The following is a 27902-nucleotide window of genomic DNA, read 5'->3' on the forward strand; positions in this document are numbered from 1 at the left end:
AGGTCACGGAATCTCTGGGACAGGAGTACATTCGGCCCTCCATCTCACCCGTCTCCTCGAGTTTCTTTGTTGTGAAGAAAAAGGAGGGAGGTCTGCGTCCGTGCATTGATTATAGAGGTCTAAATGCCATCACAGTGGGGTTTAGTTACCCACTACATCTCATCGCTATGGCGGTGGAATCATTTCACGGAGCACAGTTTTTCACAAAACTGAATCTCAGGAGCGTGTATGCGTGTTCGGGATGGAGACGAGTGGAAAACCGTGTTTAGTACCACATCAGGCCACTATGAGTACCTCGTCATGCCGTATGGGTTAAAGAATGCTCCAGCCGTCTTTCAATCCTTTGTAGACGAGATTCTCAGGGACCTGCACGGGCAGGGTGTGGTTGTTTATATCGATGATATTCTGATCTATTCCGCCACCCGCACCACGCATGTGTCTCTGGTACTCAAGGTGCTTGGTAGACTGCTGGAGCATGACCTATACATCAAGGCTGAGAAGTGTGTGTTCTCCAAACGAGCCGTCTCCTTCCTGGGTTATCGCATTTCCACCTCGGGGGTGGTGATGGAGTGTGACCGCATTAAGGCTGTGCGTAATTGGCCGACTCCTACCACGGTGAAGGAAGTGTGGCGGTTTTTGGGGTTTGCCAATTACTACCGGAGGTTTATCCTGAGTTTTGGCCAGGTAGGTTTTGGCCATTACCTCACTGCTGAAGGGGGGGCCGGTGCGTTTGCGGTGGTCGGCAGAGGCGGGTGCCATGCTATCACAGCGCTCGTGTACGCCACCAAAACTCCGCCCCTGCGCTTTCTTTTCGAGGAAGCTCAGTCCGGCGGAGCGTAACTATGATGTGGGGGACCGGGAGTTGTTAGCGGTGGTCAAGGCCCTGAGGGTGTGGAGATACTGGCTTGAGGGGGCTAAGCACCCCTTTCTCATCTGGACCGACCACCAGAATCTGGAGTATATTCGGGCAGCTAGGAGACTGAATCCACGTCAGGCAAGGTGGGCCATGTTCTTCACCCGATTCAGGTTTACTCTGTCGTATAGACCAGGTTCCCTGAACGTAAAGGCTGACGCGCTGTCCCGTCTTTATGACACGGATCAGTCCACCGAGCCTACTCCCATCCTTCCAGCCTCGAGGCTGATGGCACCAGTGGTATGGGAGGTGGACTCGGACATCGAGCGGGCGTTACGGGCAGAGCCTGCGCCTCCTCAGTGTCCGGCTGGGCGTAAGTACGTGCCGCTTGGTGTTCGGGACCAACTGATTCGGTGGGCTCACACCCTACCCTCCTCGGGTCATCCTGGAGTGGCGAGGACAGTGCGGGGCCTCCGGGGGAAGTATTGGTGGCCCACCTTGGCTAGGGACGTTAGGGTTTATGTCTCTTCCTGTTCGGTGTGCGCCCAGAGTAAGGCTCCTAGGCACCTTCCTAGAGGGAAGTTACACCCCCTCCCCGTTCCACAACGGCCATGGTCTCACTTATCAGTGACCGATCACCCCCCGTCTCAGGGGAACACTACGGTTTTGGTGGTTGTGGATCAGTTTTCTAAGTCCTGCCGTCTCCTCCCGTTTCCCGGTCTCCCTACAGCCCTACAGACTGCGGCGGCGTAATTCACCCACGTCTTCCGGCACTACGGGGTGCCGGAGGACATTGTCTCTGATCGGGGTCCCCAGTTCACGTCCCGGGTATGGAGGGCGTTCATGGAATGTCTGGGGGTCTTGGTCAGCCTGATCTCCGGTTATCATCCCGAGAGTAATGGGCAGGTGGAGAGAGTGAACCAGGAGGTGGGTAGGTTTCTGCGGTCGTATTGCCAGGACCGGCCCAGCGAGTGGTCTAGGTACGTCCCATGGGCGGAGTTGGCCCAAAACTCACTCCGTCACTCCTCGACAAACTTATCTCCGTTCCAGTGTGTGTTGGGCTACCATCCGGTCCTGGCACCTTGGCATCCGAGTCAGACCGAGGCTCCTGCGGTGGAGGAGTGGGTGCAGCGCTCCAAGGAGACCTGGATGGCCGTCCAGGAATCCCTCAAACAAGCCAGTGGATGGCAGAAGAGGAGTGCTGACCGCCACCGCAGCGAGGCACCCTTGTTTGTACCGGGGGACAGGGTCTGGCTCTCGACCCGAAACCTACCTCTCCGCTTGCCCTGCCGGAAGCTGGGGTCGCAGTGTGTGGGGCCCTTCAAAGTCCTGAGGAGGATAAACGATGTGTATTATCGATTACAACTACCTTCCTATTATCGTATTAACCCCTTGTATCATGTGTCTCTCCTCAGGCCGGTGGTAGCTGGTCCCCTGCAGGACGGCGAGGTCACGACTCCTACCGAAGGTGGCTCCCCTTCCTGTTCAGGTGGCGCTCGGCGGTTGTCGTTACCGGCTCGGCGGTCGTCGTCACCGACTATTTAGTCCCCCGTGTTTTGGGGGATTTGTTTGCGTTGGCGTCGTTTTCACCGGTGTGGTGAATTAAAAGTATCGCTACCCTGAACTCTCTGTTTACTGCGCCTGACTTCTTCCTCCACTACACCCCGGGCATTACACACACACACACACATAACATGTGCACACATGCATAATGATGCCACACACACACTCACACGCACTTTCACGCTCACCACATAAGCTGCTGCTCCTGTCTATTATTCTATCCTGTTGCTTAGTCACTTTACCCCTACAGTACCTATATGTACAAGCTACCTCAATTACATCGTACCCATGCACATCGACTTCGTACTGGTACTACCTCTATATAGCTATGTTATTTTTACTTGCTATTGTTATTCGTTATTCAATGTGTGTTTATTTCTCGTGTCACTATTTCTATTTCATTTTTTATCTTTAACTTTGCATTAACTCAAATCAAATCAAATCAAATATTAGGTTGTCTATAGGTTGTCTCATCGTTGTCGGTGATCAGGCCTAACAATGTTGTGTCGTCAGCAAACTTAATGATGGTGTTGGAGTCGTGCTTGGCCACACAGTCGTGGGTGAACAGGGAGCACAGCAGGGGATTAAGCACGCACCCCTGAGGGGCCCCCGTGTTGAGGATCAGCGTGGCAGATGTGTTGTTGCCTGCCCTTACTTCCAGGAAGTCCAGGATCCAGTTGCAGAGGGAGGTGTTTAGTCCCAGGGTCCTTAGCTTAGTGATGAACTTTGTGGGCTCTATGGTGCTGAACGCTGAGCTGTAGTCAATGAACAGCATTCTCACATAGGTGTTCCTTTTGTCCAGGTGGGAAAGGACAGTGGGGAATGTGATTGAATTTGGGGGAATAGTCTGAAATGTTGCCAGGGGAACCACATGCACTGGGCTCTCAAACAGTCAACTTGTGAATGTCAACACTATTTCAAGTGGATATTTGTCATTTTTAAGTGTTTCTTCTGTGCTTTGGAATTCCCCCAATGTGAAAAATAAAGCTGGCACCCATTTATATCCAGTTGAGAAGTTAATGATCACGACCTCTCATTATTCAAGACTTTCAGTCATGCAATGCTTAAAAGGTCATTTCAAGTTAATTCATGTATTTATCATCCCTCATTCCACCTAGCAAATATAATTCCATAAAGTGGCTGCCTGGCACTATGATTCTGGTACCAAGAATAGAGTGTGAACATTCACTGACAAGGTCATTGAAGATTAGCACTTCAATAGTGCTGTTTGCTAAATCAAGGAGAAGTGTTACAAAATGTCTTTGTAGATCCTGTCCTGATAGGATGTACATTATACTGTGAAGTTCCATAACACGCAAACAATCTCACTGGATATCTTCCAGAGACTGGCAAAAACTGTAAACCCCCTGGATTAAAACCGCAACTGCATTTTGGAGTTATAATGCGAAATAAATCTAGTTTCCAACCATGGAAGACATCAAACTGTCATATCTGAACTCTTGCCTGAGAGAACAATGGGGTAAATTGGACTAAAATTTTCCCAATGGCAGAGGTGAAGCTGTAGCCTTTGTTTTCTTTAAGCAGAGAAAGCAGGAAAGAAAGAAAAAAAGAAAAGAAAGAACTGATAGAAAAGAAATAATCTGTGATAATCAGTCTGTCAGCCATGAAATTACACAAGTCAGCTCGTCACAGTGCCTCAGCCTAGACCCTTAATTTGATATAATTAACCCTGCATCTCTCCTAGCCCTTTGGCTCTTAGTCATGACCAGCAGCTGAGAGTAGAAATTATAGTGTTTCTTCTCCTTCACTTTCCCACTTCCTGTCTGCAAGTGGTGATGCATTTTCGTCTTAATCGCTGATGAGTTGGTTCTCGGTAACCCACCATCTTGGTTGAGTCACGCTCACTCACTTGTGTGAGTTCTTCTCACTCACTTGTGACTGATTTCATTAGGGATAATGAAGTGTCATGAACCTGTTGATCTGACACAGTTGAGTCATTATGCTGATGAAAGAAAGACTTTGTGGCCAAAATGAACTTCCATCCTCACAGGCCAGGGGCACAACAATGTATGAATTTGTGGTTGGATCAGAATCACCGGCATTATCATTGGCCAGTACGGAGAATTAAGTAAAACCACAAGTCCAAATCCCTATCTCCATCCATGGCTAATTTAGGAAAGGGCCAATTTTAGCTAGCTGGCTAGCTAGCCACTGGAGGACAACAACACAATGAGATTCAACAATTCAAGTTTTTCTGTAAATTACTTATGCTTTCAATTGGATTTGATAGAAGTCACGGCAAATCCAAGATGGCTTCCCTTGACACTTTTTTTTTGCTGCGCCAGGACCATTCACAGTTGAGCTTGCTCAGTTTAGCTCAATGCTAATTTTGTATACTTTTTTTGTCAAGGGAGGACAGAGGCTCGCTGGCTTCCCTTGCCTTCAATGCAACAGGAGGCAACAATGTCATACTCGTTTGGACCAGACAGCATCAGATAGATGGCCTACACATAGAGAGACAGAGGGGCGCTGTTTTGCTCTCTCGGATGCATTCACCTGTGAGATAAATTCAGCCTCTTGCGAATTGCAGGAAAATTATGAAACGCAGAGAGACGAAAGATATATTATTTTACGCTTTTTAATTTTTTTGTTGGTAAATGTTTTTGGGAAGCCTAACTTCCCTTGGCATCCTTGAATATACACACCTGCCATGTTATTTAGGGCTTGCTGTCTTCATTCATTTCAAGCAGCACTAGGCCTGCAGGAGACAATACCAAGAATTGTAGAGTAAACTACATATCAGAATTGATTTCAGACATATGGGCTCCCGAGTGCGCAGCAGTCTAAGGCACTGCATCTCAGTGCAAGAGGCGTCACTACAGTCCCTGGTTCGGATCCAGGCTGTATCACATCCGGCCGTGATTGGTAATCTCATAGGGCGGCGCACAATTGGCCCAGTGTCATCCGTTGTGGCCGGGGTAGGCCGTCATTGTAAATAAGAATTTGTTCTTAACTGACTTGCCTAGTTAAATAAAAAAAATAAAAAAAAAATATAGACAATGCTATGATGTTAAGATTATTGTTATTTCTGACCATTACTATTTTTGGATTAATGCATCCTGATATAAGATCAGTAGCATAATATCTGTATTTCATACCCTGCTCTGTTGTGGTGTTTGTATTCAAGTCACAGAGAGGCTGCAGTCTAGCTCGCTCTGCTATTATTTCAAGGACATCACCTCACAGAGGAGCCTTGGGGGAGGCAGAGTGATCTGTCACTACTAGGATCACAAGACAGGGATTCATTTGTGAGTAAATTTGCTTTTCATTATAGTCATGCACTACAAACCAAGTAAATTTTAAACATAATGACAACACACGAGAAAAAATCTCAAATATATGCATAATTTGTTTGTGGCTACAACATATTGGGGAATAATACCAAACTGATTGGCAATAAAGCAATAAGGCCAGAGGGGGTGTGGTATATGGCCAATGTACCACAAACTCTTGAGGTGTCATATTGCTATTATACACTGTTTTTTCATACCCGTGGTACGTGGTCTGATATACCATGGCTTTCAGCCAATCAGCATTCAGGGCTTTAACCACCCAGTTTATAATATACAGTATACATTGAGTGTACAAAACATTAGGAACACCTGCTCTTTCCATGACATAGACTGACCAGGTGAAAGCTATGATCCCTTATTGATGTCACCTGTTAAATCCACTTCAATCCGTGTAGATGAATGGAAGGAGACAGGTTAATGATTTTTAAGCCTTGAGACAATTGAGACATCGATTGTGTATGTATACCATTTAGAGGGTGAATGGGGGAAAGACAAAATATTTCAGTGCCTTTGAACGGGGTATGGTAGTATAGTAGGTGCCAGGTGCACCGGTTTGAGTGTGTCAACAACTCTAATGCTGCTGTTTAAAAAAAATTCTCAACAGTTTCCTGTGTGTATCAAGAATGGTCCACCACCCAAAGGACATCCAGCCAACTACAGGCATTGATGAAAGATGACAAAGGAGGCTGACACGAATTGTACAGAGCAACAGACGGGCTACAGTTAGTCAACTGACAGTCCAGTACAGCATTGTTGCCCAAAGACCCATAAAATAATGCACAACTCATCATACCTTGACACGAAGGGAATATGGCAGCCGATGACCTTACAGAGTTCCACTTCTTTCAACAAAAACACAAAACTGCGGTTGCAGTGGGCTAAGGAATGAAAACACTGAATAGAGATTTGGAAAAACATCAAGAATGGTCCACCATCCAAAGGACATCCAGCCAACTTGACAACTGTGGGAAGCATTGAAGTGAACATGGGCCAGCATCTCCGTGGAACACTTTCAACACCAAATTGAGGCTGTTGTGATGGCAAAAGGGGGTGCAACTCAAACTTAGTGTAACGGATGTGAAACGGCTAGCTTAGTTAGCGGTGCGCGCTAAATGGCGTTTCAATCGGTGACGTCACTTGCTCTGAGATCCTTGAAGTTGTAGTTCTCCTTGCTCTGCAAGAGCCGCGGCTTTTGTGGAGCGATGGGTAATGATGCTTCGTGGGTGTCAGTTGTTGATGTGTGCAGAGGGTCCCTGGTTCGCGCCCGGGTATGGGCGAGGGGACGGTCTAAAGTTATACTGTTACATTAGCAAGGTGTTCTTAATGTTTTGTATGATAGCCTGCCTGCTGCCTGCTTCAATCTGACCCAAGAATAATAACCAAATTCATGTAATATTCTTTCTGACATTTATGATGACAAAAATAGAAGGATGTCTGGGACTGCATTACCAAACTACATTGACAAGAAAGACCCCATCCCTCCACATCCACCATGAGGCAAGCGCTCAAACAGAGAGTAAGCGAGAGGTTTTAGTTTAGCCAAAATCTGTCCAAAATAAGCCCAATGCGTTTCCATTTATTTTGCACCTCAACTTGTTGCCTGCCTTCCCGTCCTCGGGACAAGGACTCCCATTGTTAGGGCGGAGGGATTATCATCTCGTCATTATATACAGATCTCTAGCTCAGCTATCCACGGATGAACAAGACGACAGCAGAATCCAGCTGATCACTGACAGGACCGCAAGGGCAAGAACAGCTCGAGACCAGAGGCAGCGCGCATGGACACGGATGTGTTGTTGGCAACATTACGCAGCACAAGAGTGGTGGAAAGTACTCGATAGAGTCGATAGTGGGCGAATTATAACACATTTGGCTTACAAGTGTGTGTCCACATACCTAAATGTAATTTTAAACCTTTATTCTACACACCAAATTGTTTTATTTTCATCAGAGTCGATTATGTAGCTTACCGTTCCCTTTCGACGGAATTCCAGGCATCATCTACATTATTCCAGAACCGCCGGCATCAGAAAGACTTCTCTTCACAAACGACAGTTGAAGAAGTCACGACGAAGACAGGAAAACACTGAAATGTGTAGCCAACAGGGATATTTAAGAGTGTGAAAACTTCCTCAACGCAACACGAAGCTGCTCTTTCAGTTTTTTTTGTTGTTCTAGAGGAGAGAAAATGATTCCACCGGCTAACATCATGCAGGACGAGAGTTTGGGCAAGAACGAGCGCGATCAGCACGAGACACCTCAGTCACCAGCGCCCAGTGCTAGTCAACAGGAGACAAAGGTAGTGTACCCAAGAAGGTCGTTTTTAGGTGATGCGACCATTCCATTAATCAGTAGATCGTGAAAGGGTATGAAATAGATAAAGAGGCTGCATGACTCCCTCTCAATCTAGAACAGCCAAAGCTTAGACATGTGTTTTACAAATTTAGCCTGTTCAATTAATTATATATTTTAAATATGCAGCCTCTCAGTCTGGAACAGCCAAAGCTTTGACATGTATTTGACATATGTTGTATATTTTTGATGGCTCATATATTGGACAAGGTCATACTTCACTTATGCACTATGGTGGAAACAAAAATATATTCACACTGTATATTCCATCCATTCATACATATTTAATGTATTCAGTTATGTATTCCAAAAATGTTAATTAAAACGTATCTGTCCCATAATAGGCATTATTGAAGTAGAGTTATATGATTGAAAAATTAAGCCTGTACTCTGAAATGCTATTCTAGGCAACTATTTTGCATTATAGCGTAATGTCCTTTCATAACAACATTGTTTGTTCCTGAGTTCATTTAGTCTGAATTTAGTTTTTGCACTTATTGTTTTCAGCCAATAATATTAATTTATGACATTCAACCTTGTCAATGAAAGTACAGTATCATAAACAGCTTAATATGTATGAATAGGACAGACAGATGGACCCTAAAAGTTTTGGTGGTTGCAACGTGTGGGAACTATAGGATTGTTCCAGCTCTGCTATTGGCATTTTGTCTACAGATGTAAACTCTTAATTTGAGCCAGTTTGCTACAGCAGAAAAATAATCATGAACAGAAGGGAAATAACCCTACAGCAACAGGAAATGACCCATAAAAGAATGCGCAGCTCATCAATACCTTGATATGAAGGGGGTATGGCAGCCGACAACCTTACAGAGTTCCACTTCTTTCAACAAAAACACGAAACTGCGGTTGCAGGAAATTTTTATAGGGGTTGATACATTTTTCATTAGGGCAAATCAAGTCTGAAATTTCAAAGTGGAATTTACAAACTTTAGAAGCCTTTTACACTATACTCATAACTATACGTTTGCATTTCCTGCTCCGCAGGAATATTCTAAGCAACAATAGAGTGATCAAATTAATTTCCCATATCTGTAGTTTTGTAGTCCACACCCATTTATCTGGGTCACCTGTAACCCTGTGTAAGTACTTCAATTAGATGTGAAATACTGGACCAATAACTATCACTACAGTTGTAGATTTTAAACCAGTTACGCTCCCTTCCTGTCCCAAAGCTCTCGGGCTTAAGCAGGACACTTTAGACACGCTTCTGAGTTTCTTTCATCACTGACCTGTTTTCATTTCAGTTTTTCCATTTCCTCTCCATGGCAGCCAGTTGCTCCGGCGATGGCAAAATGAGAACTCTTTCCCTTTCATTGTTACATTACTGTAGCACTCCCTATCCCTACACATCAGTAAATGTGGTCACTAGACTGTGCGATTAGAAGGGATTTGTGGCAGGTATCCTGGCATAGTTAGCAGCTGTGGGCAAGCAACTGTACTACTTGCTTCCAGGTGTCTCAGTTGGGATGCTATGGTTGGGTTCCTTGGAGAGAGGTGCATGACTTTGAGAATGTTGATTGCTTTCTAAATGGATAATGAGCTATTTAGCCAGGTGTCATTATACTCTTTGATAATCAGAAATAATATCTTAGAAAGGCAAAAGCATTTAACCCAAACCCTCTGAATCAGAGAGGGCTGCCTTAATCGACATTGGCGCCCGGGGAACAGTGGATTAACTGCCTTGCTCAGAACAACAGATTTTTACCTTGTCAGCTCAGAGATTCGATCCAGCAACCTTTCGGTTACTGGCCTGCTCCCAGAATTCCCTTGATACTCTAGGGCAGGGGTATTCAACTCTTACCCTACGAGGTCCGGAGCCTGCTGGTTTTCTTTTCTACCTGATAATTAATTGTACCCACCTGGTGTCCCAGGTCTAAATCAGTCCCTGATAAGAGGGGAACAATAAAATAAACACTGTGGAACTGGCTTTGACAGACACAGTTGAGTTTGAAGGTTCTAGGGCATTCTAGAAGGTCAGAGTAGTGCATGGAACCATACCTCACATGGGTGATTCAACAATGCACATGGCACAGACTGTTGATTTCACTCAAAATGCATAATAAACCATTTGTAATACATGTTCATGAAGTCGCAGAGAAAGAAGCTAGGCTATTTCTTTGAAAACACCATATAGGGACTCTTTCAATCATTTGAATGTGACTTTTATGGTTTTTCCTTTTAAGGAAAAGTTGGGATTCATAAAGTAAGAAAAGTTAAGTGCCCTATCAAAACTTGCATCAGTATCTTTGCTAAAACTCTAATTTTGTATAGTCTTAATGACAAACACTATTTAAGCTTCCTTGGGAAAATCATAATTCATCATATTCCCTGAGGTGTTTTTGGTAAATTAGGTTTTAGCCCCCCCTCTCATGGCTCCTTTTAAGCTTGTCCATGTGGCTATTGCTCTTGTGATAGATCCCGTATCAACAGCCAGCTATTTCCCAATGGTGCACCCACAGTCTGGTGTTGCTTGATGCATTTATTTTCTTATTATGCTGACAACCTTTATGTTAGTTTCCAGTCTTGAGAAAGAGAACATTGCATCCTTGAGCCTTCATTGTTTAGAATTAGAAATAGCTGAAAGCTCTTCATCCAGAAAGTAGTTTGTTTTATTTTTCATCGTTGGAAAGCAATATATAGGTGCAAATGTTTTCTATACAATATAATGCATGTCAAATCATTTTAGAATTGAGGTACAGTAAATGTTCTGTTTAATTCCATAGTATCTCTGTAACTTAAAGATAACACAGACAGATCATCCCCTTACTGAGGGAGGGAGAGAGTGGACAATATCTTTTTTATACACTACCGTTCAAAAGTTTAGGGGTCACTTAGAAATGTCCTTGTTTTTGAAAGAAAAGCACAGTTTTGTCCATTAAAATAACATCAAATGGATCAGAAATAAAGTGTAGACATTGTTAATGTTGTAAATGTGTCACGGCTGATTTCCTCCTCTTCGTCTGAAGAGGTGTAGCAGGGATCGGACCAAAATGCAGCTTGGTAAGTCTCTATAGTTGTTTTTAATGAATAAACCGAAACACTACAAAACAATAAACGGAACTTGAATAACCGAAACAATACCGTGTGGTGAAACAAACACAGACACGGAAACAATCACCCACAAAGTACCCAAAGAATATGGCTGCCTAAATATGGTTCCCAATCAGAGACAACGATAGACAGCTGCCTCTAATTGAGAATCAATCTAGGCAACCATAGACATACAATATACCTAGAAAGGAAACAGACAAAAACACATACATCACCCATGTCACACCCTGACCTAACCAAAATAACAAGGAAAACAAAGAATACTAAGGTCAGGGTGTGACAGTACCCCCCCCCCCCCCCCCCAAAGGTGCAGACTCCCGGCCGCACACCTAAACCTATAGGGGAGGGTCTGGGTGGGGCGTCTGTCCATGGTGGCGGCTCTGGCGCTGGACGTGGACCCCACCACACCATAGTCTTTGTCCGCTTTAGTCTCCTCCTAGGAACGGCGACCCTCGCTGTCAACCTAGGATTGGCACCCTACTAAATGGCCCCACTGGACTGAGGGGCAGCTCCGGACTGAGGGGCAACTCCGGACTGAGGGGCAGCTCGAGACTGAGGGGCAGCTTGGGACTGGCTGACGACTCTGGTGGATCCTGGCTGACTGGCGGCTCTGGCGGATCCTGGCAGACTGGCGGCTCTGGCGGATCCTTGCAGACAGGCGGCTCTGGCAGATCCTGGCAGACTGGCGGCTCTGGCGGATCCTGGCAGACTTGCGGCTCTGGCGGATCCTGGCAGACTGGCGGATCCTGGCAGACTGGAGGCTCTGGCGGAACCTGGCAGACTGACGGCTCTGGCGGATCCTGGCAGACAGGCGGCTCTGGCGGATCCTGGCAGACTGGCGGCTCTGGCGGATCCTGGCAGACTGGCGGCTCTCGCGGATCCTGGCGGCTCTCGCGGATCTTGGCGGCTCTGGCGGATCCTTGCTGAATGGCGGCTCTGGCAGATCATGGCTGAATGGCGGGTCTGGCGGATCCTGGCAGACTGGCAGCTCTGGCGGCTGACTGGCGGCTCTGGCGGCTCCTGGCTGACTGGCTGCTCTGGCAGCTCCTGGCTGACTGGCGGCTCTGGACAGGCGGGAGACTCTAGCAGCTCTGGACAGGCGGGAGACTCTAGCAGCGCTGGACAGGCGGGAGACTCTAGCAGCGCTGGACAGGCGGGAGACTCTAGCAGCGCTGGACAGGCGGGAGACTCTAGCAGCGCTGGACAGGCAGGAGACTCTAGCAGCTCTGGACAGGTGGGAGACTCTAGCAGCTCTGGACAGGCGGGAGACTCTAGCAGCTCTGAACAGGCGGGAGACTCTAGCAGCTCTGGACAGGCAGGAGACTCTAGCAGCTCTGGACAGGCGGGAGACTCTAGCAGCTCTGGACAGGCGGGAGCACCTGTAGGGCTGAGACGGAGAGACAGCCTGGTGCGGGGGACTGCCACCGGAGGGCTGGTGCGTGGAGGTGGCACTGGATAGACCGGACCGTGCAGGCACACTGGAGCTCTGGAGCACCGAGCCTGCCCAACCTTACCTGGTGGAATGCTCCCGGTCGCACCGCCAGTGTGGCGAGGTGGAATAGCCCGCACTGGGCTGTGCATGCGAACCAGGGACACCATGCATAAGGCTGGTGCCATGTACGCCGGCCCAATGAGACGCACTGGAGACCAGATGCGTAAAGCCGGCTTCGTGGCACCTGGCTCGATGTCCACTCTAGCCCGGCCGATACGAGGAGCTGGTATGTACCGCACCGGGCTATGCACCCGCACTGAGGACACTGTGCGCTCCACAGCATAACACGGTGCCTGCCCGGTCTCTCTCACCCTCCGGTAAGCACAGGAAGTTGGCACAGGTCTCCTACCTGGCTTCGCCACACTCCCTGTGTGCCACCCCCCCAAGACATTTTTGGGGCTGATGCTCGGGCTTCCATCCGCGCCGCCGTGCTGCCTCCTCATACCAGCGCCTCTCAGCCTTCGCTGCCTCCAGCTCTTCTTTGGGGCATCGATATTCTCCTGGCTGTGCCCAGGGTCCTTTCCCATCTAGGATCTCCTCCCAAGTCCATGTCTCTACATAGTGCTGCCTCTCCTGCTGCTGTTGCTGCTGCTGCTTCCTCTCCTGCTGCTGCCTGTTACCACGCCGCTTGGTCCTTGGTTAGTGGGTGATTCTGTCACAAAATAACAAGGAAAACAAAGAATACTAAGGTCAGGGTGTGACAAAATTACTATTGTAGCTGGAAACGGGACATTTTTTATGGAATATCTACATAGGCGTACAGAGGCCCATTATCAGCAACCATCACTCCTGTGTTCCAATGGCATGTTGTGTTAACTAATCCATGTTTATCATTTTAAAAGGCTAATTGATCATTAGAAAACCCTTTTGCAATTGAAAACTGTTGATCTGATTAAAGAAGCAATAAAACTGTCCTTCTTTAGACTAGTTCAGTATCTGAAGCATCAGCATGTGTGGGTTCGATTACAGGCACAAAATGGATAGAAACAAAGAACTTTCTTCTGAAACTCGTCAGTCTATTCTTGTTCTGAGAAATGAAGGCTATTCCGTGTGAGAAGAAACTGGATCTAACCAAAATAGAAAGAGGAGTGGGATGCCCCGGTGCACAACTGAGCAAGAGGACAAGTACATTAGAGTGTTTAGTTTGAGAAACGGACACCTCACAAGTTCTCCACCAGCAGCTTCATTAAATAGTACCCGCAAAACACCAGTCTCAACGTCAACAGTGAAGAGGTGACTCCGGGATGCTGGTTTCTGATAATGGGCCTCTGTACGCCTATGTATATATTCCATATAAAATCAGCCGTTTCCAACTACAGTAGTCATTTACAACATTAACAATGTCTCCACTGTATTTCCGATCAATTTGATGTTATTTTAATGTGCTTTTCTTGGGTAACACACATGCACTGTATGCTCATAAAGTACTGATGTCTAGTGTATTATGTCGCTCTCTGGTCTTAGTAGAGAAAAAAGTGCAAAATTCAATGATAATGCTCCTGTAGCTAGACAATGTTAGAGATTGCTTTTATAATTCTACTTTTCAGCCAGGCCCTATTGAAATGGAGAACAGGTATTCCTTATATAAGTTATCAGCTCATGTCTTACCCCACCTTACCTGTTTAATTCAATTAGACTTGAATCGAAATGGAAAGAGAGATAACGTTACAATTTGACTTTCAAGATGCCACAATGTATGCCAACATTTTTTATCTCGACCGTAGTTTCATTTCCATCTCATTACTAAGAAGGTAAACAAACAGAAAAGGCAGCGTTTCTCAGTGAGAACGCTGTGTGTTTCTGAACATTATTGATAGGTATTTTCTTTCCTAATCTCCTAGAGTGAAGGCTAGGCTACATCAAAGCTTCAGTGAATTCCCAGAGTACCGTGATGTGTAGGTGGTAGAGGGCTGGATTGATTGTTTCCAGATTGACCTGAGTAATCAATAGGTCCTGATCATACACTTGCTACCACAACTCCACTCAGTTGATTTGAACTGTTATACAATCATTGATCACCCCAAGTGATTTCAACTTAACAAAACATTAATGATCCTCTGACTGTATAGGCTTATGTGTGTTAACCTCAACACTTTCCAGTCATGTAACCTAGAAATCATTGTTGAGGCCAATCTAATAAAACCAGATCAAATGTCATTTACGAAAGTTCAATCATGAAGGCTGGTCTGAAGCATAACATAATTCACTTTTGTTTCCTATTCCACGGGCATATTGGGAATGAATACAAATGTATCATCATCAAAATAGCGTCTTCTTTCTTCTCTTCTTTCCTATTAGCCATGTGCAGAATGTCATTCACCTACTTACCTTATAGCCTATAACACAGCACAATAATGCACATTCCTCACACCTGCTGTTTAACCTTGCAATTATCACCTTCCTCTTTCTCAACCAATGGGTGTAATTATTGGGATGTATTTATACTGTATGTCAACTTACCCATGTTCTCTCACTTGCTGTTTTTTGGCAACAATTTTCAACAACCATCCACTTCCCCACCACCACCAGCTATAATAATCTTAGGGCCCGCCACTGGAACTCCTTTACCCCAGCGGGCGGGGGGCTTCGATGCCAGCAGCCCTGCATAGGGCTACCTGCCATCACATCATCGTAAACGAGGTCATTCCCCAAACTATTTAATAAAATGTCATATTGCATTCCGTCTTTGTTGTTCGTTCAGTTAAGCCTGTACTCGATTGAACAGCAGGGACAAATGCACCTAAATAGCAAGCAGAAAATAGGCACTCAATTCACCCTGGTGTTGGGTCCCCATTACAGAGCCAGCCCTGTCCTGTGTAATTGAACATCATGTTTTTATGAGACCATTCTATGACCGTCATTCACCATCATTTATAAAGAAATGTTCTTCAATGTTTATTTTTTACATTTGATTGAACCTTTATTGAAATAGGCAAGTCAGTTAAGAACAAATTATTATTTACAATGTGACGCTGCAGGCACTGACTGGACAGATACGGAAGCAATGAAATGATCGTTTGTTGGAGAATCATTCGGTTGAGACTTTGTCACTACCCAAGTGGGAGCATAGTAAACGATAAGTCCTTCAAGATTAGGAAATACATTTTCTAGAGGTTGTAGAGGAGCTGTTTCCTGTCTCCAGGGTTGCTCTATAAATTATAGTTTAAAAAAGAGAAGCAGTAATGAAATTGATTCAGGTTGTGGCACGGAATTGCCGCCCAGCATGGTAGAAATGATAAGCTACCTCCATGATGCATAGCCTAACCCAGGAAATTGCATTTCCTTTCGAGATGGGGGACCGGACCTACTGTATACAGAGTTTTCACAACAACAACAAAATCAAGTTGACCTGGCAATGTAAGTGGGCAATATTGAGCATCAGAAAGCTACAAATAAATGAACATTTATGAATGGTTGTCTCTTTCAGTTGAGGCAAGACTAAATGTGAGTTTTCTTGGAACAGCCCAATGAGAAGTCATATGGAGTAATAGTGCAGAACAGGACTTTACGGAACCTTGTACAGATGTAATGCGTATAGTGATGGAAATTTCAGGAGCAAAGATACCCATACATATTACAGTCATGAGCAAGATTGACTGAATTTGATACATACTGTACAGTATGTAATAAACATGCTTTAATATGTTATGATGGGACTATAGTCAATTTCTTCTCAAGCTTCTCTCTCTCTCTCTCTATCTCTCTCCAGATGCAGAAGCTGAAGCGCTCCTTTTCCTTCAAAACCAAGAGAATGCGCAGCAAGAGCGCAGACAATTTCTTCCAGCGCAACAACAGTGACGCCAAGCTGTCGACAGAGCTGCTCTCGGACAACAGCAGCATCACAGGCCAAATGAGCATCATCGGGGTTACGGTGGCCAATCCCGTCCACCCTGTCCACCATGCCCCCCCTCGCTCAACCTCCAACCTGGTGATCTCTAATGCGCCCCCGGCCATCCCATGTGCCCCCCCTTCCTTGGTCTACTCCCCGGGGCGCCACCCCCTCGCCATCGACCCCACCGGACACGGCTTCATGGAGCACATCTTTAAGAAGCCCACCTTCTGCGACGTCTGCAACCACATGATCGTAGGTAATGGTCACCCTTCCAACCCAAATAAACATTTGCACCGCATTGTATTGCAGAAAAAAAATAAATGCAGATGATCTGGAAGGTGTCACTTATCCAGTGACTCTCGTTGATGTTTTGAAATGTTCCTCTGTAATTACTGCATATGGTATTTCAATGATTAAGAGAAAGCATTGTTATGAAACCACCCCTTTCTCGTGAGATGTAGTTCTATCCATCAAAATGTGTCAGGCGGTCACAAGTGTCATAGAGTCATACTTAACCACTAGCTTCATTCCCGTAGGAACAGCCCGACAGCGGAAATGTGTCAGAGTTGTCCAGGAGCTGCAGTATGAACTGGGTGCTTAGTGAAAGAGGTCAGTCGGTCTCTCTCAGTGTCAGTGACAGGCAGCACAGTTCCATATGGCGGTCCCCAAACAGATGCTCCACCTTCCTTGCCCCCTTGTTAGGCACCATGCAGGCAGGGACCACCGGGAGCTTATGTAACAAGGTAGTAATGAGGGTCGCTTCAGACCATCTGCTAAGCCAGTGTTTGACAGCCAATAAAACAAAACAGACGGTAGGTAGGGACCACGTGCTTTTGGTGTTGTTTGATGTGTCGGGGAGATGGGAGTACCAGGAGAATGGACCATTTGTTTCCTCTCTGAGTTTGAGGAACAATAGTGCTTTATTATTATGTAAAAAGTGCTTTGTTATTACGTACACTGCCGTTCAACATTTTTGGGTCATTTATAAATGTCCTTGTTTTTGAAAGAAAAGCACATTTTTTGTCCATTAAAATAACATAAAATTGATCAGAAATACAGTGTAGACATTGTTAATGTTGTAAATGACTATTGTAGCTGGAAACAGAAGATTGTAATAGAATATCTACATAGGCGTACAGAGGCCCATTATCAGCAACCATCACTCCTGTGTTCCAATGGCATGTTGTGTTAACTAATCCAAGTTTATCATTTTTAAGGCTTATTGATCATTAGAAAACCCTTTTGCAATTATTTTAGCATAGCTAAAACTGTTGTACTGATTAAAACAGTACTAAAACTGGCCTTCTTTAGACTAGTTAATTATCTGGAGCATCAGCATTTGTGGGTTCAATTACAGGCTCAAAATGGCCAGAAACAACGACTTTCTTCTGAAACTCGTCAGTCTATTCTTGTTCTGAGAAATGAAGGCTATTCCATGTGATAAATTGCCATGAAACTGAAGATCTCGTACAACGCTGTGTACTACTCCCTTCACAGAACAGCGCAAACTGTCCCTAACCAGAATAGTTTGAGAAACAGACATCTCACAAGTCCTCAACTGGAAGCTTCATTAAATAATACCCGCAAAATACCAGTCTCAACATCAACAGTTAAGAGGCGACTCCGGGATGCTGGCCTTCTAGGCAGAGTTGCAAAGAAAAAGCCATCTCTCAGACGGGCCAATAAAAAGAAAAGATTAAGATGGGCAAAAGAACACAGACACTGGACAGAGGAACTCTGCCTAGAAGGCGAGCATCCTGGAGTCACCTCTTCACTGTTGATGCTATGCATCAATTAAGAAGCCTGATGAACATTCCTCAGCGATCAATGCATCTCTAAATCCTATCTAGACTGTAGATAGTTGGAAGTAAGCCGTATTAGAAAACCTGTTGAGAATTCTCTGCCAGGAGTCAACAACACCCTGTTTGCACTTTTTGCTTTTGTCGCATAAAATATTTCAGAAAAGTCCATGCTATACTATCTAGCCCTCTCACTCCACCTCTCTCTCTCTCTCTAAAGGTGATATTATTTTTCTGACTGGCCCCAAGTACTTGAAAGATGTCTTGTGCGTTGCTCCCTCAAATTTTGGTGGAAATAAGCTTCAGTCGGCTTTTCAAAAAGCCATTTAATTGACTAGAAGGCTCCTTGCGTTCCGCGGATGTAGGCCTTGGCCATAAAAGTCTCTCTTATTGAACGTGATGGGAACTCCACAGCAGATTAGTTGCCTCTGATTGAGCACCGCACATTACTCGGTTATTGATTAAAGGGCCTTGCTGCAAATTACCTATTAAATAAACGTCTACCTTGTTACTGGGGAGTGTATAGGAGAGTTATAGGGGGGTGACAGAGGGTGGAAAGTAATTTACAGTTGAAAAGAGGTGATAAATAATCGTCCAGCTTTTACTGAATGCCTCGATATGAATAATTTTCTAGCTGTAAGCTATGTGTGTATGGTATGTTTATGAGTATTGAACAAATATACTTTATACAGCTTATAAGGCATGTATGGAGGCCTCATAACCTGCAGTCGCTGGGCAGACGGGTTTAGGGTCAATAAATATTGTGGGGCTAAAGGGCGGGTGGGTGGCAGACGGGTTGAATAAAGAGAAACAATACCTTAAAACCATATTTTTTTTAAGTATAATTATTGTGCAATTTACATAGGCTACATTGAGGTTTTTCTTTCATTACTTTAGGCTATCTGGTATTACTGCATAAGCAGAAAAAGTTAACGTCAATCCACGGATGCAAAAAGGACATTATCAAAGTTTAATAATTCAATAAAACAAAAGCTGCAAAAGCTGCAGGAGAGTTGAAAATAAAGAGAAAGGAGAGCTATAAAAGTAATATTTGGAAAAGATTTGGTGAAGTGGTAAAAGAGGATGATAGCAGTGTTATGTCGTGTGTGATGATTGTGAGGCTCTATACAACTTCGACAGTCACAAGTCTTGTTTTATAGAATTCAATACATTTAATGTGCTGCGCATATGAAGGGCCGACATGTATCAACTTTCACAGTGAATGCTTTTGTTTATACGTTTTGTGCGAATTAATTGATCATCACCAAATGCATCATGAAAAAAATATTGAGCTTCTGGAATAACGGCCATTCTGGGGTGATAAATACAGTACCAGTCAAAACTTTGGACACACCTACTCATTCAAAGGTTTTTCTTTATTTTTACTATTTTCTACATTATAGAATAATAGTGAAGACATCAAAACTATGAAATAACACAAAAAAAGTGTTCAACAAATCGAAATATATTTTATATTTGATATTCTTCAAAGTAGCCACCCTTTGCCTTGACGACAGCTTTGCACACTCTTGGCATTCTCTCAACCAGCTAAATGAGGTAGTCACCTGGAATGCATTTCAATTAACAGGCGTGCCTTGTTAAAAGTTCATTTGTGATATTTCTTTCCTTCTTAATGCGTTTGAGCCAATCAGTTCAGGTAGGGGTGGTATACAGAAGATAGCCCTATTTGGTAAAAACCAAGTCCATATTATGGCAAGAACAGCTCAAATAAGAAAAGAGAAACAACAGTCCATCATTACTTTTAAAAAATTATGTCAGTCAATCTGGAAAATTTCAAGAACTTTGAAAGTTTCTTCAAGTGCAGTCGCAAAAACCATCAAGAGCTATGATCAAACTGGCTGTAATGAGAACCGCCACAGGAAATGAAGACTTAGAGTTACCTCTGTTGCAGAGGATAAGTTAATTAGAGTTACCAGCCTCAGAAATTGCTGCCCAAATAAATGCTTCACAGAGTTCAAGTAACACACATCTCAACATCAACTGTTCAGAGGAGACTGCGTGAATCAGACCTCCATGGTCTAATTTCTACAAAGAAACCACTACTAAAGGACACCAATAATAAGAAGAGACTTGCTTGGGCCCAGAAACACGAGCAATGGACATTAGACCGGTGGAAATCTGTCCTTTGGCCTGACATCCAAATTTGAGATTTTTGGTTCCAACCGTCTTGTCTTTGTGAGACAGAGTATATGAACGGATGATCTCCCCATGTGTAGTTCCCACTGTGAAGCATGGAAGAGGTGGTGTGATGGTGTGGGGGTACTTTGCTGGTGGGACTATAATTTGTTTTTCAACAGGACAATGACCCAACACACCTTCAGGCTGTGTAAGGGTTATTTGACCAAGAAGGAGAGTGATGGAGTGCTCCATCAGATGACCTGGCCTCCACAATCACCTGACCTCAACCCAGTTGAGATGGTTTAGGATGAGTTGGACTGCAGAGTGAAGGAAAAACAGCCAACAAGTGCTCAGCATATGTGGGAACTCCTTCAAGACTGTTGGAAAAGCATTCCAGGTGAAGCTGGTTGAGAGAATGCCAAACGTGTGCAAAGCTGTCATCAAGGCAAAGGGTGGCTACTTTGAAGAATCTAAAATCTAAAATATATTTTGATTTGTTGAACACTTTTGTGACCCATTTCAGGAAACTAGGCGTATGTCGCAAGTCACAACTTCACAGGAGAGCCATTTAAAAATAAAAATATGTTTTTTGGTATCAAAATGTGTTTTTTGGCAAAATTGCCTTCTGGAACATGTGAACTTTCATGTGCCTTAATAACAAACTTGTATGCCATCTGTAAACACTTCTGTCTATTTGACCTGGTCTGTCTGTGCTGGTAATCCTGTCGAATGCTGCTTTAAAAAAAAAATATTGTGTAGTGGAGCTGCCTAAGTGTTGCTCTCCACTTTCTGGAGGATCGAGTTTCGAAATCAGTGGAATTAGAGTTTGATAGCTAAAGAGATGGCGAAAACACCTGTCTCCGGATTACATCTTCAAACTAAGGGCAACCATGGCATGGCATCCGTGACAGGGGGACGCGTCCATCATGCATGATGATGTATAAGGACAGGTAAGATAGTCTAGCTAGCTATATTTTCAGATATTGCACTTTTCTAATTTTGACAGTAAGTGGTTTCATTTCACGCTAAAATGTACTGTTAGCTAGCTAGCTAACGTTAGCTGGCTGGCTGCCTAGCTAATGTTACGTGTATGATGTTATTATTCGTATCCCAGAACCATTTGCTTTGCTAGTTAGAGCCTAATGTTAGCTAGCTAACATTGAACCTGGTTGATTAGGGCCCGCAGATTCATGCAGGGTAGTAACAGCGTGATTTGGCACTATGTTCATTGTTGTTTAACAAGCTAATGTTAGCTGGCTGGCTCGTTAGCTAACGTTACGTGACGTGTGTGATCTTACACGTTGTTTACCTAGCTAGGTTCATTGTTAGCCTAGCTAGATAGCTACATATTTTAAGCTAAAGTGTACTGTTAGCTAGCTAACGTTAGCTGCCTGGCTCCCTAACTAACGTTACGTGTATGACGTTATTATTTGTATCCCAGAGCCGTTTTCTTTGCAAGTTTGAACCTACAGTTAGCTAGCTAACATTGAACCTGGTTGGTTAGCCTCCAGCATAGTCATGCAGGGTAGTAACAACATGATTGGCACTATGTTCATTGTTGTTTAACTAGCTAAATGTTAAATGGCTGGCTCGTTAGCTAACGTCGACGTTATGTGACATGTGTGATCTTACACGTTGTTTACCTAGCTAGGTTCATTGTTTACCTCGCTGGCTAGCTACACGTCTTAAGCTAAAGTGTACAACAACCGTTGAATATGGTTGGTGTCAGTAAACGTCTGTAAAAAAGCGTAATGAAATTGTTGACAGCAGAGCTGGTTAGGCTGTTTTCATGTTATCCAGAGGTAAACAAATCATCGGCCAGAGCGTCAAGTGTGCACTCTAAACGTTGCCAGAGCGAAACGAGTCGGTTGGGGCTAAAGCTTAAGAGGGGGTGAATGATGCTGAATGGGTGGTGGCAAATTAGAGCTCTTCACCTGATAACAAAACATTCAAAGGCCATTTTCTCAAATGTATCAATTTTCAAAGCAGAATTAGTTTCCCATTGTTCCTCAAATGCAGTGTATGATATACCATTTGTAGCACTGAGTCTAATTTTATCCAATGTAAGAAACACAATTTCAAATTTTGCTTCATAAAACCAAATCCAGGTGGTGAGTCACATTTTGTTGTGTTACAGCCTGATTTCAAAATGGATTAAACACAAGTCTACACACAATTCCCATAATGACAAAATGAAAAAATGTTTTTAGATATTTTAGCAAATGTATTGAAAATGAAATACAGAATTTACATAAGTTTCACACCCCTGAGTCAATACTTTCTAGAAGCACCTTTGGCAGCAATTACAGCTTAGAGTCGTCTTGGGTAGGCTGTTGTGCACATATGGATTTGCACATATGGATTTGGGGATTTTCTACCATTCGTCCTTGGGGTCTTTCTCAAGCTCTGTTAAGTTAGATGGGCAGTGGCAGTGAACAGCAATCTTCAAATCTTTCCACAGATTTTCAAGTCTGGGCTTTGGCTGGTTCATTCAAGGACTTTTACATTCTTGTTCTGAAGCTATTCCAGCATTGCTTTGGCTGTATGCTTGGGGTCATTGTCCCGTTGGAACATAAATCATCGCTCCAGTCTCGGATCTCATCAAGGATTTGCCTGTATTTGGCTCCATTCATTGTTCCCTCTATCCTTACCAGTCTGCCAGTCCCTGCCGCTGAAAAGCATCCCAATAGCATGATGCTTCCACCACCATGCTTCACGGTAGAGATAGTGTTAGACAAGTGATGAGTCTTACCTTTTTTTCCCCCAGACATAGCGCTTTGAATTCAGGCCAAAGAGTAAAAATGTTTGTCTCAACAGAAGACAGCATCTTTTGCCTTTGGCGCTCAGTCCTTCTCATGCCTTTTTGCAATCTCCAGGCCTGCTGTCATGTGCTTTTTTCTCAAGAGTGGCTTCCGTCTGGACTCTCTGGCAGGTTCTCCCATCTCTGCCAAGGAACACTGTAGTTCTGTCAGAGGGGTCATTGGGTTATTGGCCACCTACTGTAAGTCTACACCCCCCTTGGATTTCTTCATATTTTATTGTGTTACAAAGTGGGATTAAAATGGATTGAATTGTCATTTTTTCGTCAACGATCTACATAAAATACTCTGTAATATCAAATTGGAAGAAAAATGTTTTTAAAGGTTAATGAAAAATATAAACACTAATATACCTTGATTAGATAAGTATTCACCCCCTGATTCAATACATGGTAGAAACACCTTTGGCAGCGATTACAGGTGTGAGTTTTCTTGGGTATGTCTCATAAGAGACACACCTGTATTGTGCAATATTTGCCTATTATTCTTTTCAAAATTCTTCAAGCTCTGTCATGGTGTTGAGGATCATGGCTAGAAGGTCATTTTCAAATCTTGCCATAGATTTTCAAGCAGATTTATGTCAAAACTTAGCCACTCAGAAACATTCACTTCTTGGTTCCACTTCCAGTGTCTTGTGTAAAGCAGACTGAAGCAGGTTTTCATATAGGATTTTGCCTGTGCTTAGCTCCGTCCCATTTATTTTTATCCTGAAAACCACCCCAGTGCGCAGCTGAACACTATGCTGGAAAAACTTGGTTTGTTGTTTTTGACTAAAGGTAACCAATCTTCGTTAGATATAAATGCGGAACATGTTTTTGCATAGATTCTGCGATGCGGTTAGCTTTTAACAGTTAGAAACGCTATTTATTTGTCCCGGAATCCCACTTAACAGGCAGGTTGAAGCCTGCCGCTAACCTTAGCTAGCCATCAAGCTAAAGAAGTTAGTCCCAGATGTGTTGTGCAATGGAGCCCTCTTTGTCTGGAGGAGTAAATTAACGGTTCCAGTGCTGTAGGAGCTGTATCTACTACGCTTTGTTTTGGGACAAGCTGGATCACTCGAAGTTCCCATGCAGCAATTGTCTGCTTGCCGACGATTGAAGTGGCTTCCTTGATCAAGCAGGTCGCCAGTCTACGTAAGAAACTGGGGAAAACGCAGAGTGGAATGTTTACCTTTTTTAGCTACATCGGTAGCTGGACGGAGTTCAAGCTTGTTGGCTGCATCTCTGCCTTGCCATTTGTCATTGTCCAACAGGCCGGTGTTGCCCGGCGTTCAATGCCAAGGGAGCCATCTCCTGCCTCTCCTCCCCCATGTGATAGTGGAGTCGAAGGAGCACAGCAAGAGGAGCATGCCAATTAACTATGGTTGCATGTCACGAGCTGTGGAATCCGAAGACAGCGTCCTCACGCAAAGTAGTCTACACTCCCAACGAGAGGCCCAGAGCGGATACAAACAATGAATAGTTTCGCCGCCCTGGAGCCTGATCTTCTTACTCCTTCGTCGCTAGGGGTACCTGTGTCTGCGAACGCTGTGCCTACTCCTTCCCCTACAATATCCAAGTCGACGTAGGCCACCTTCCGTCCTTGCTCTGGATCGAGCGGAGCTTCTCCATCTGTCAGAGGCCTGCACAAGGCGTTGGGAGCTTTGGGCTCAAGTTATCCTGCCTCTCACCCGTCCTTGAAGGGTTCTCCAAAACCTGTGAAGCATAGAAGTGGGCAGATTTCCTCGTCCTTCTCGCCAGCCGTGATTTTGGGCAGCTCCATGGTAAGAAATGGCACTGTTTCTGGTGCAAAAACACTGTCCTATCCCGGAGCTCGAGTAAATGACATTACTAAGCTTCTCCCGAATGTTCTACGCCAGGTGTGTGCAAAGCTGTCATCAAGGCAAAGGGTGGCTACTTTGAAGAATATCAAATATATTTAGATTTGGTTAATACATGATTCCATATGTGTTATTTCATAGTTTTGATGTCTTCACTATTATTCTACAATGTAGAAAATAGTAAATGAAGAAAACCCCTTGAATGAGTAGGTGTGTCCAAACTTTTGACTGGTACTGTATATATATATATATATATATACACAAAATAATATATAATGTCAAAGTGAAAAGAACATTCTATTAAAATATATATATATATATATATATATATATATATATATATATATATATATATATATTATTATATATTTTTTAAATAGAATGTTCTTTTCACTTTGACATTCTATATTATTTTGTTATATTATATTATTATATATTATTATATATTATTTTATATAATGTTATATAATGTAAAAGTGAAAAGAACATTCAATTTAAAAATATATATATATATATTATTGTTTTTAATAGAATGTTCTTTTCACTTTGACATGATATATTATTTGTATGTAGATCAATGACAAGAAAGTACAATTAAATCAAATCAAATGTATTTATATAGCCCTTCTTACATCAGCTGATATCTCAAAGTGCTGTACAGAAACCCAGCCTAAAACCACAAACAGCAAGCAATGCAGGTGTAGATGCATAGTGGCTAGGAAAAACTCACTAGAAAGGCCAAAATCTAGGAAGAAACCTAGAGAGGAACCAGGCTATGAGGGGTGGCCAGTCCTCTTCTGGTTGTGCCGGGTGGAGATTATAACAGAACATGGCTAAGATGTTCAAATGTTCATGGTCATAATAATAATCACAGTAGTTGTCGAGGGTGCAACAGGTCAGCACCTCAGGAGTAAATGTCAGTTTGCTTTTCATAGCCGATCATTAAGAGTATCTCTACCGCTCCTGCTGCCTCTAGAGAGTTGAAAACAGCGGGTCTGGGACAGGTAGCATGTCCGGTGAACAGGTCAGTGTTCCATAGCCGCAGGCAAAACAGTTGAAACTGGAGCAGCAGCACGGCCAGGTGGACTGGGGACAGCAAGGAGTCCACATGCCAGGAAGTCCTGAGGCATGGTCCTAGGGCTCAAATCTATTTCAATTCCACTTTGTAACTCAACAAAATGCAAAAAAAAATTCAGAAAGTGACAATACAGGGTTCAGGTCTGTCACATGTCCAAACTATTACTGCGGTTGCCATGGTGCCATCACTTCTCCTGTTATAATAAGCTTCTTGCCAACTCACCCCACCAGCCACCATTCACCACCGTATGTCATTACCCAGCTGAAAGGGCAGTGGGGATGGCTTTTGTCAGATGGAAGTGTCTAGGCACTTGGGCACCATGGCTCATTCTATAGCTGCACTCATCTCATTCAGCGTGAGGGGTTCTCATCATTCTTCCATGTTATCACAATGAGTCAGTGAAAGCACCCCCATTCAACAACTGTGTGACAAGGGTTTAATTTGACCTTTGGTATTATTTGGTATTTTTTAAGGATCCCCATTAGCTGTTGCAAAAGCAGCAGCTACTCTTGCTGGGGTCCACATGAAACATTACATAATACAGAACATTAATAGACAAGAACAGCTCAAGGACAGAACTACATCAATTTAAAAAAGACACACGTAGACAACATATCAATACATACACATAAAATATCTAGGTTAAATAGGGGATAGGTGTTGTGCCGTGAGGTGTCGCTTTATCTGTCTTTTGAAACCAGGTTTGCTGTTCATTTGTGCAATATGAGATGGAACAGAGTTCCATGCAATAATGGCTCTATAAAATACTGTACGCTTTCTTCCAATTTCTCTGGATTTGGGGACTGTGAAAAGACCCCATGGTGTCATGTCTGATGGGATAAGTGTGTGTGTCAGAGCTGTGGGTAAGTTGAATATGCAAACAAATTGGTATTTTCAACACATTAATGATTCTCGTAAAAAAAAATAAGTGATGCGGTCAGTCTCTCCTCAACTCTTAGCCAAGAGAGACTGGCATTGTCACGTTCTGACCTCTATTTCCGTTGTTTTGTATTTATTTAGTATGGTCAGGGCGTGAGTTGGGTGGGCAGTCTATGTTTGTTTTTCTATGTTTTGGGGCATTTCTATGTTTTCGGCCTAGTATGGTTCTCAATCAGAGGCAGGTGTCATTAGTTGTCTCTGATTGAGAATCATACTTAGGTAGCCTGGGTTGCACTGTTTGTTTGTGGGTGATTGTCTATGTTAGTGGCTTGTGTCAGCACAGGTCTCATTTTGTAGCTTCACGGTCGAATTTGGTTTATTGTTTTTGTTACTCTTTTGTATAGTGTTCAGTCTTTCTTTATTAAAGATTTTACCATGGACACTTACCACTCCGCATATTGGTCCTCTGATCCTTCTCGCCTCTCCTCTTCAGACGAAGAGGAGGACGACCGTGACAGGCATGCATAGTATTTATATTAGCCCTCTGATTTCAATGAAGGGCAAGACATGCTTCTTTGTTCTGGGCCAGCTGCAACTTAACTAGGTCTTTCCTTGCAGCACTCGACCACACGACTGGACAATAATCAAGATAATCAACTTGTTCAACAGCGACACCATTCATTACCTGATTGAGCTGAGGTCTAATTTAGGGAATGATTTGTTCCAAATACAATGCTCTTAGTTTTACAGATGTTCAGGACCATTTTTTTTACTGGCCACCCATTCCAAAACAGACTGCAGCTCTTTGTTAAGGGTTTCAGTGGCTTCATTAGCTGTCTTTCTGCCCATAATTTCATTTAAACTACTCCAACGTTTTTTCCATCATTCTTT

At 43.8% G+C, this 27902-nt stretch overlaps 1 protein-coding gene across 1 annotated transcript in view; it reads left to right on the plus strand.

Moving 5' to 3' along the window:
- The first annotated feature begins 6694 nt into the window (after positions 1 to 6694).
- LOC110505296 (SH3 and cysteine-rich domain-containing protein) overlaps positions 6695 to 27902 on the plus strand; it is an 87307-nt gene continuing 66099 nt past the window's right edge. Inside the window, exons 1-2 of the mRNA XM_021584440.3 lie at positions 6695 to 8029; positions 16356 to 16734. Of these exons, the coding sequence (XP_021440115.3) occupies positions 7919 to 8029; positions 16356 to 16734 (490 nt within the window). The 5' untranslated portion in view covers positions 6695 to 7918. The remainder of the gene's footprint in view (positions 8030 to 16355; positions 16735 to 27902) is intronic.

This window comes from Oncorhynchus mykiss, chromosome 25, assembly GCF_057628025.1.
Source record: "Oncorhynchus mykiss isolate SJ-2025 chromosome 25, ASM5762802v1, whole genome shotgun sequence".
In the NCBI taxonomy this organism is placed as follows: domain Eukaryota; kingdom Metazoa; phylum Chordata; class Actinopteri; order Salmoniformes; family Salmonidae; genus Oncorhynchus; species Oncorhynchus mykiss.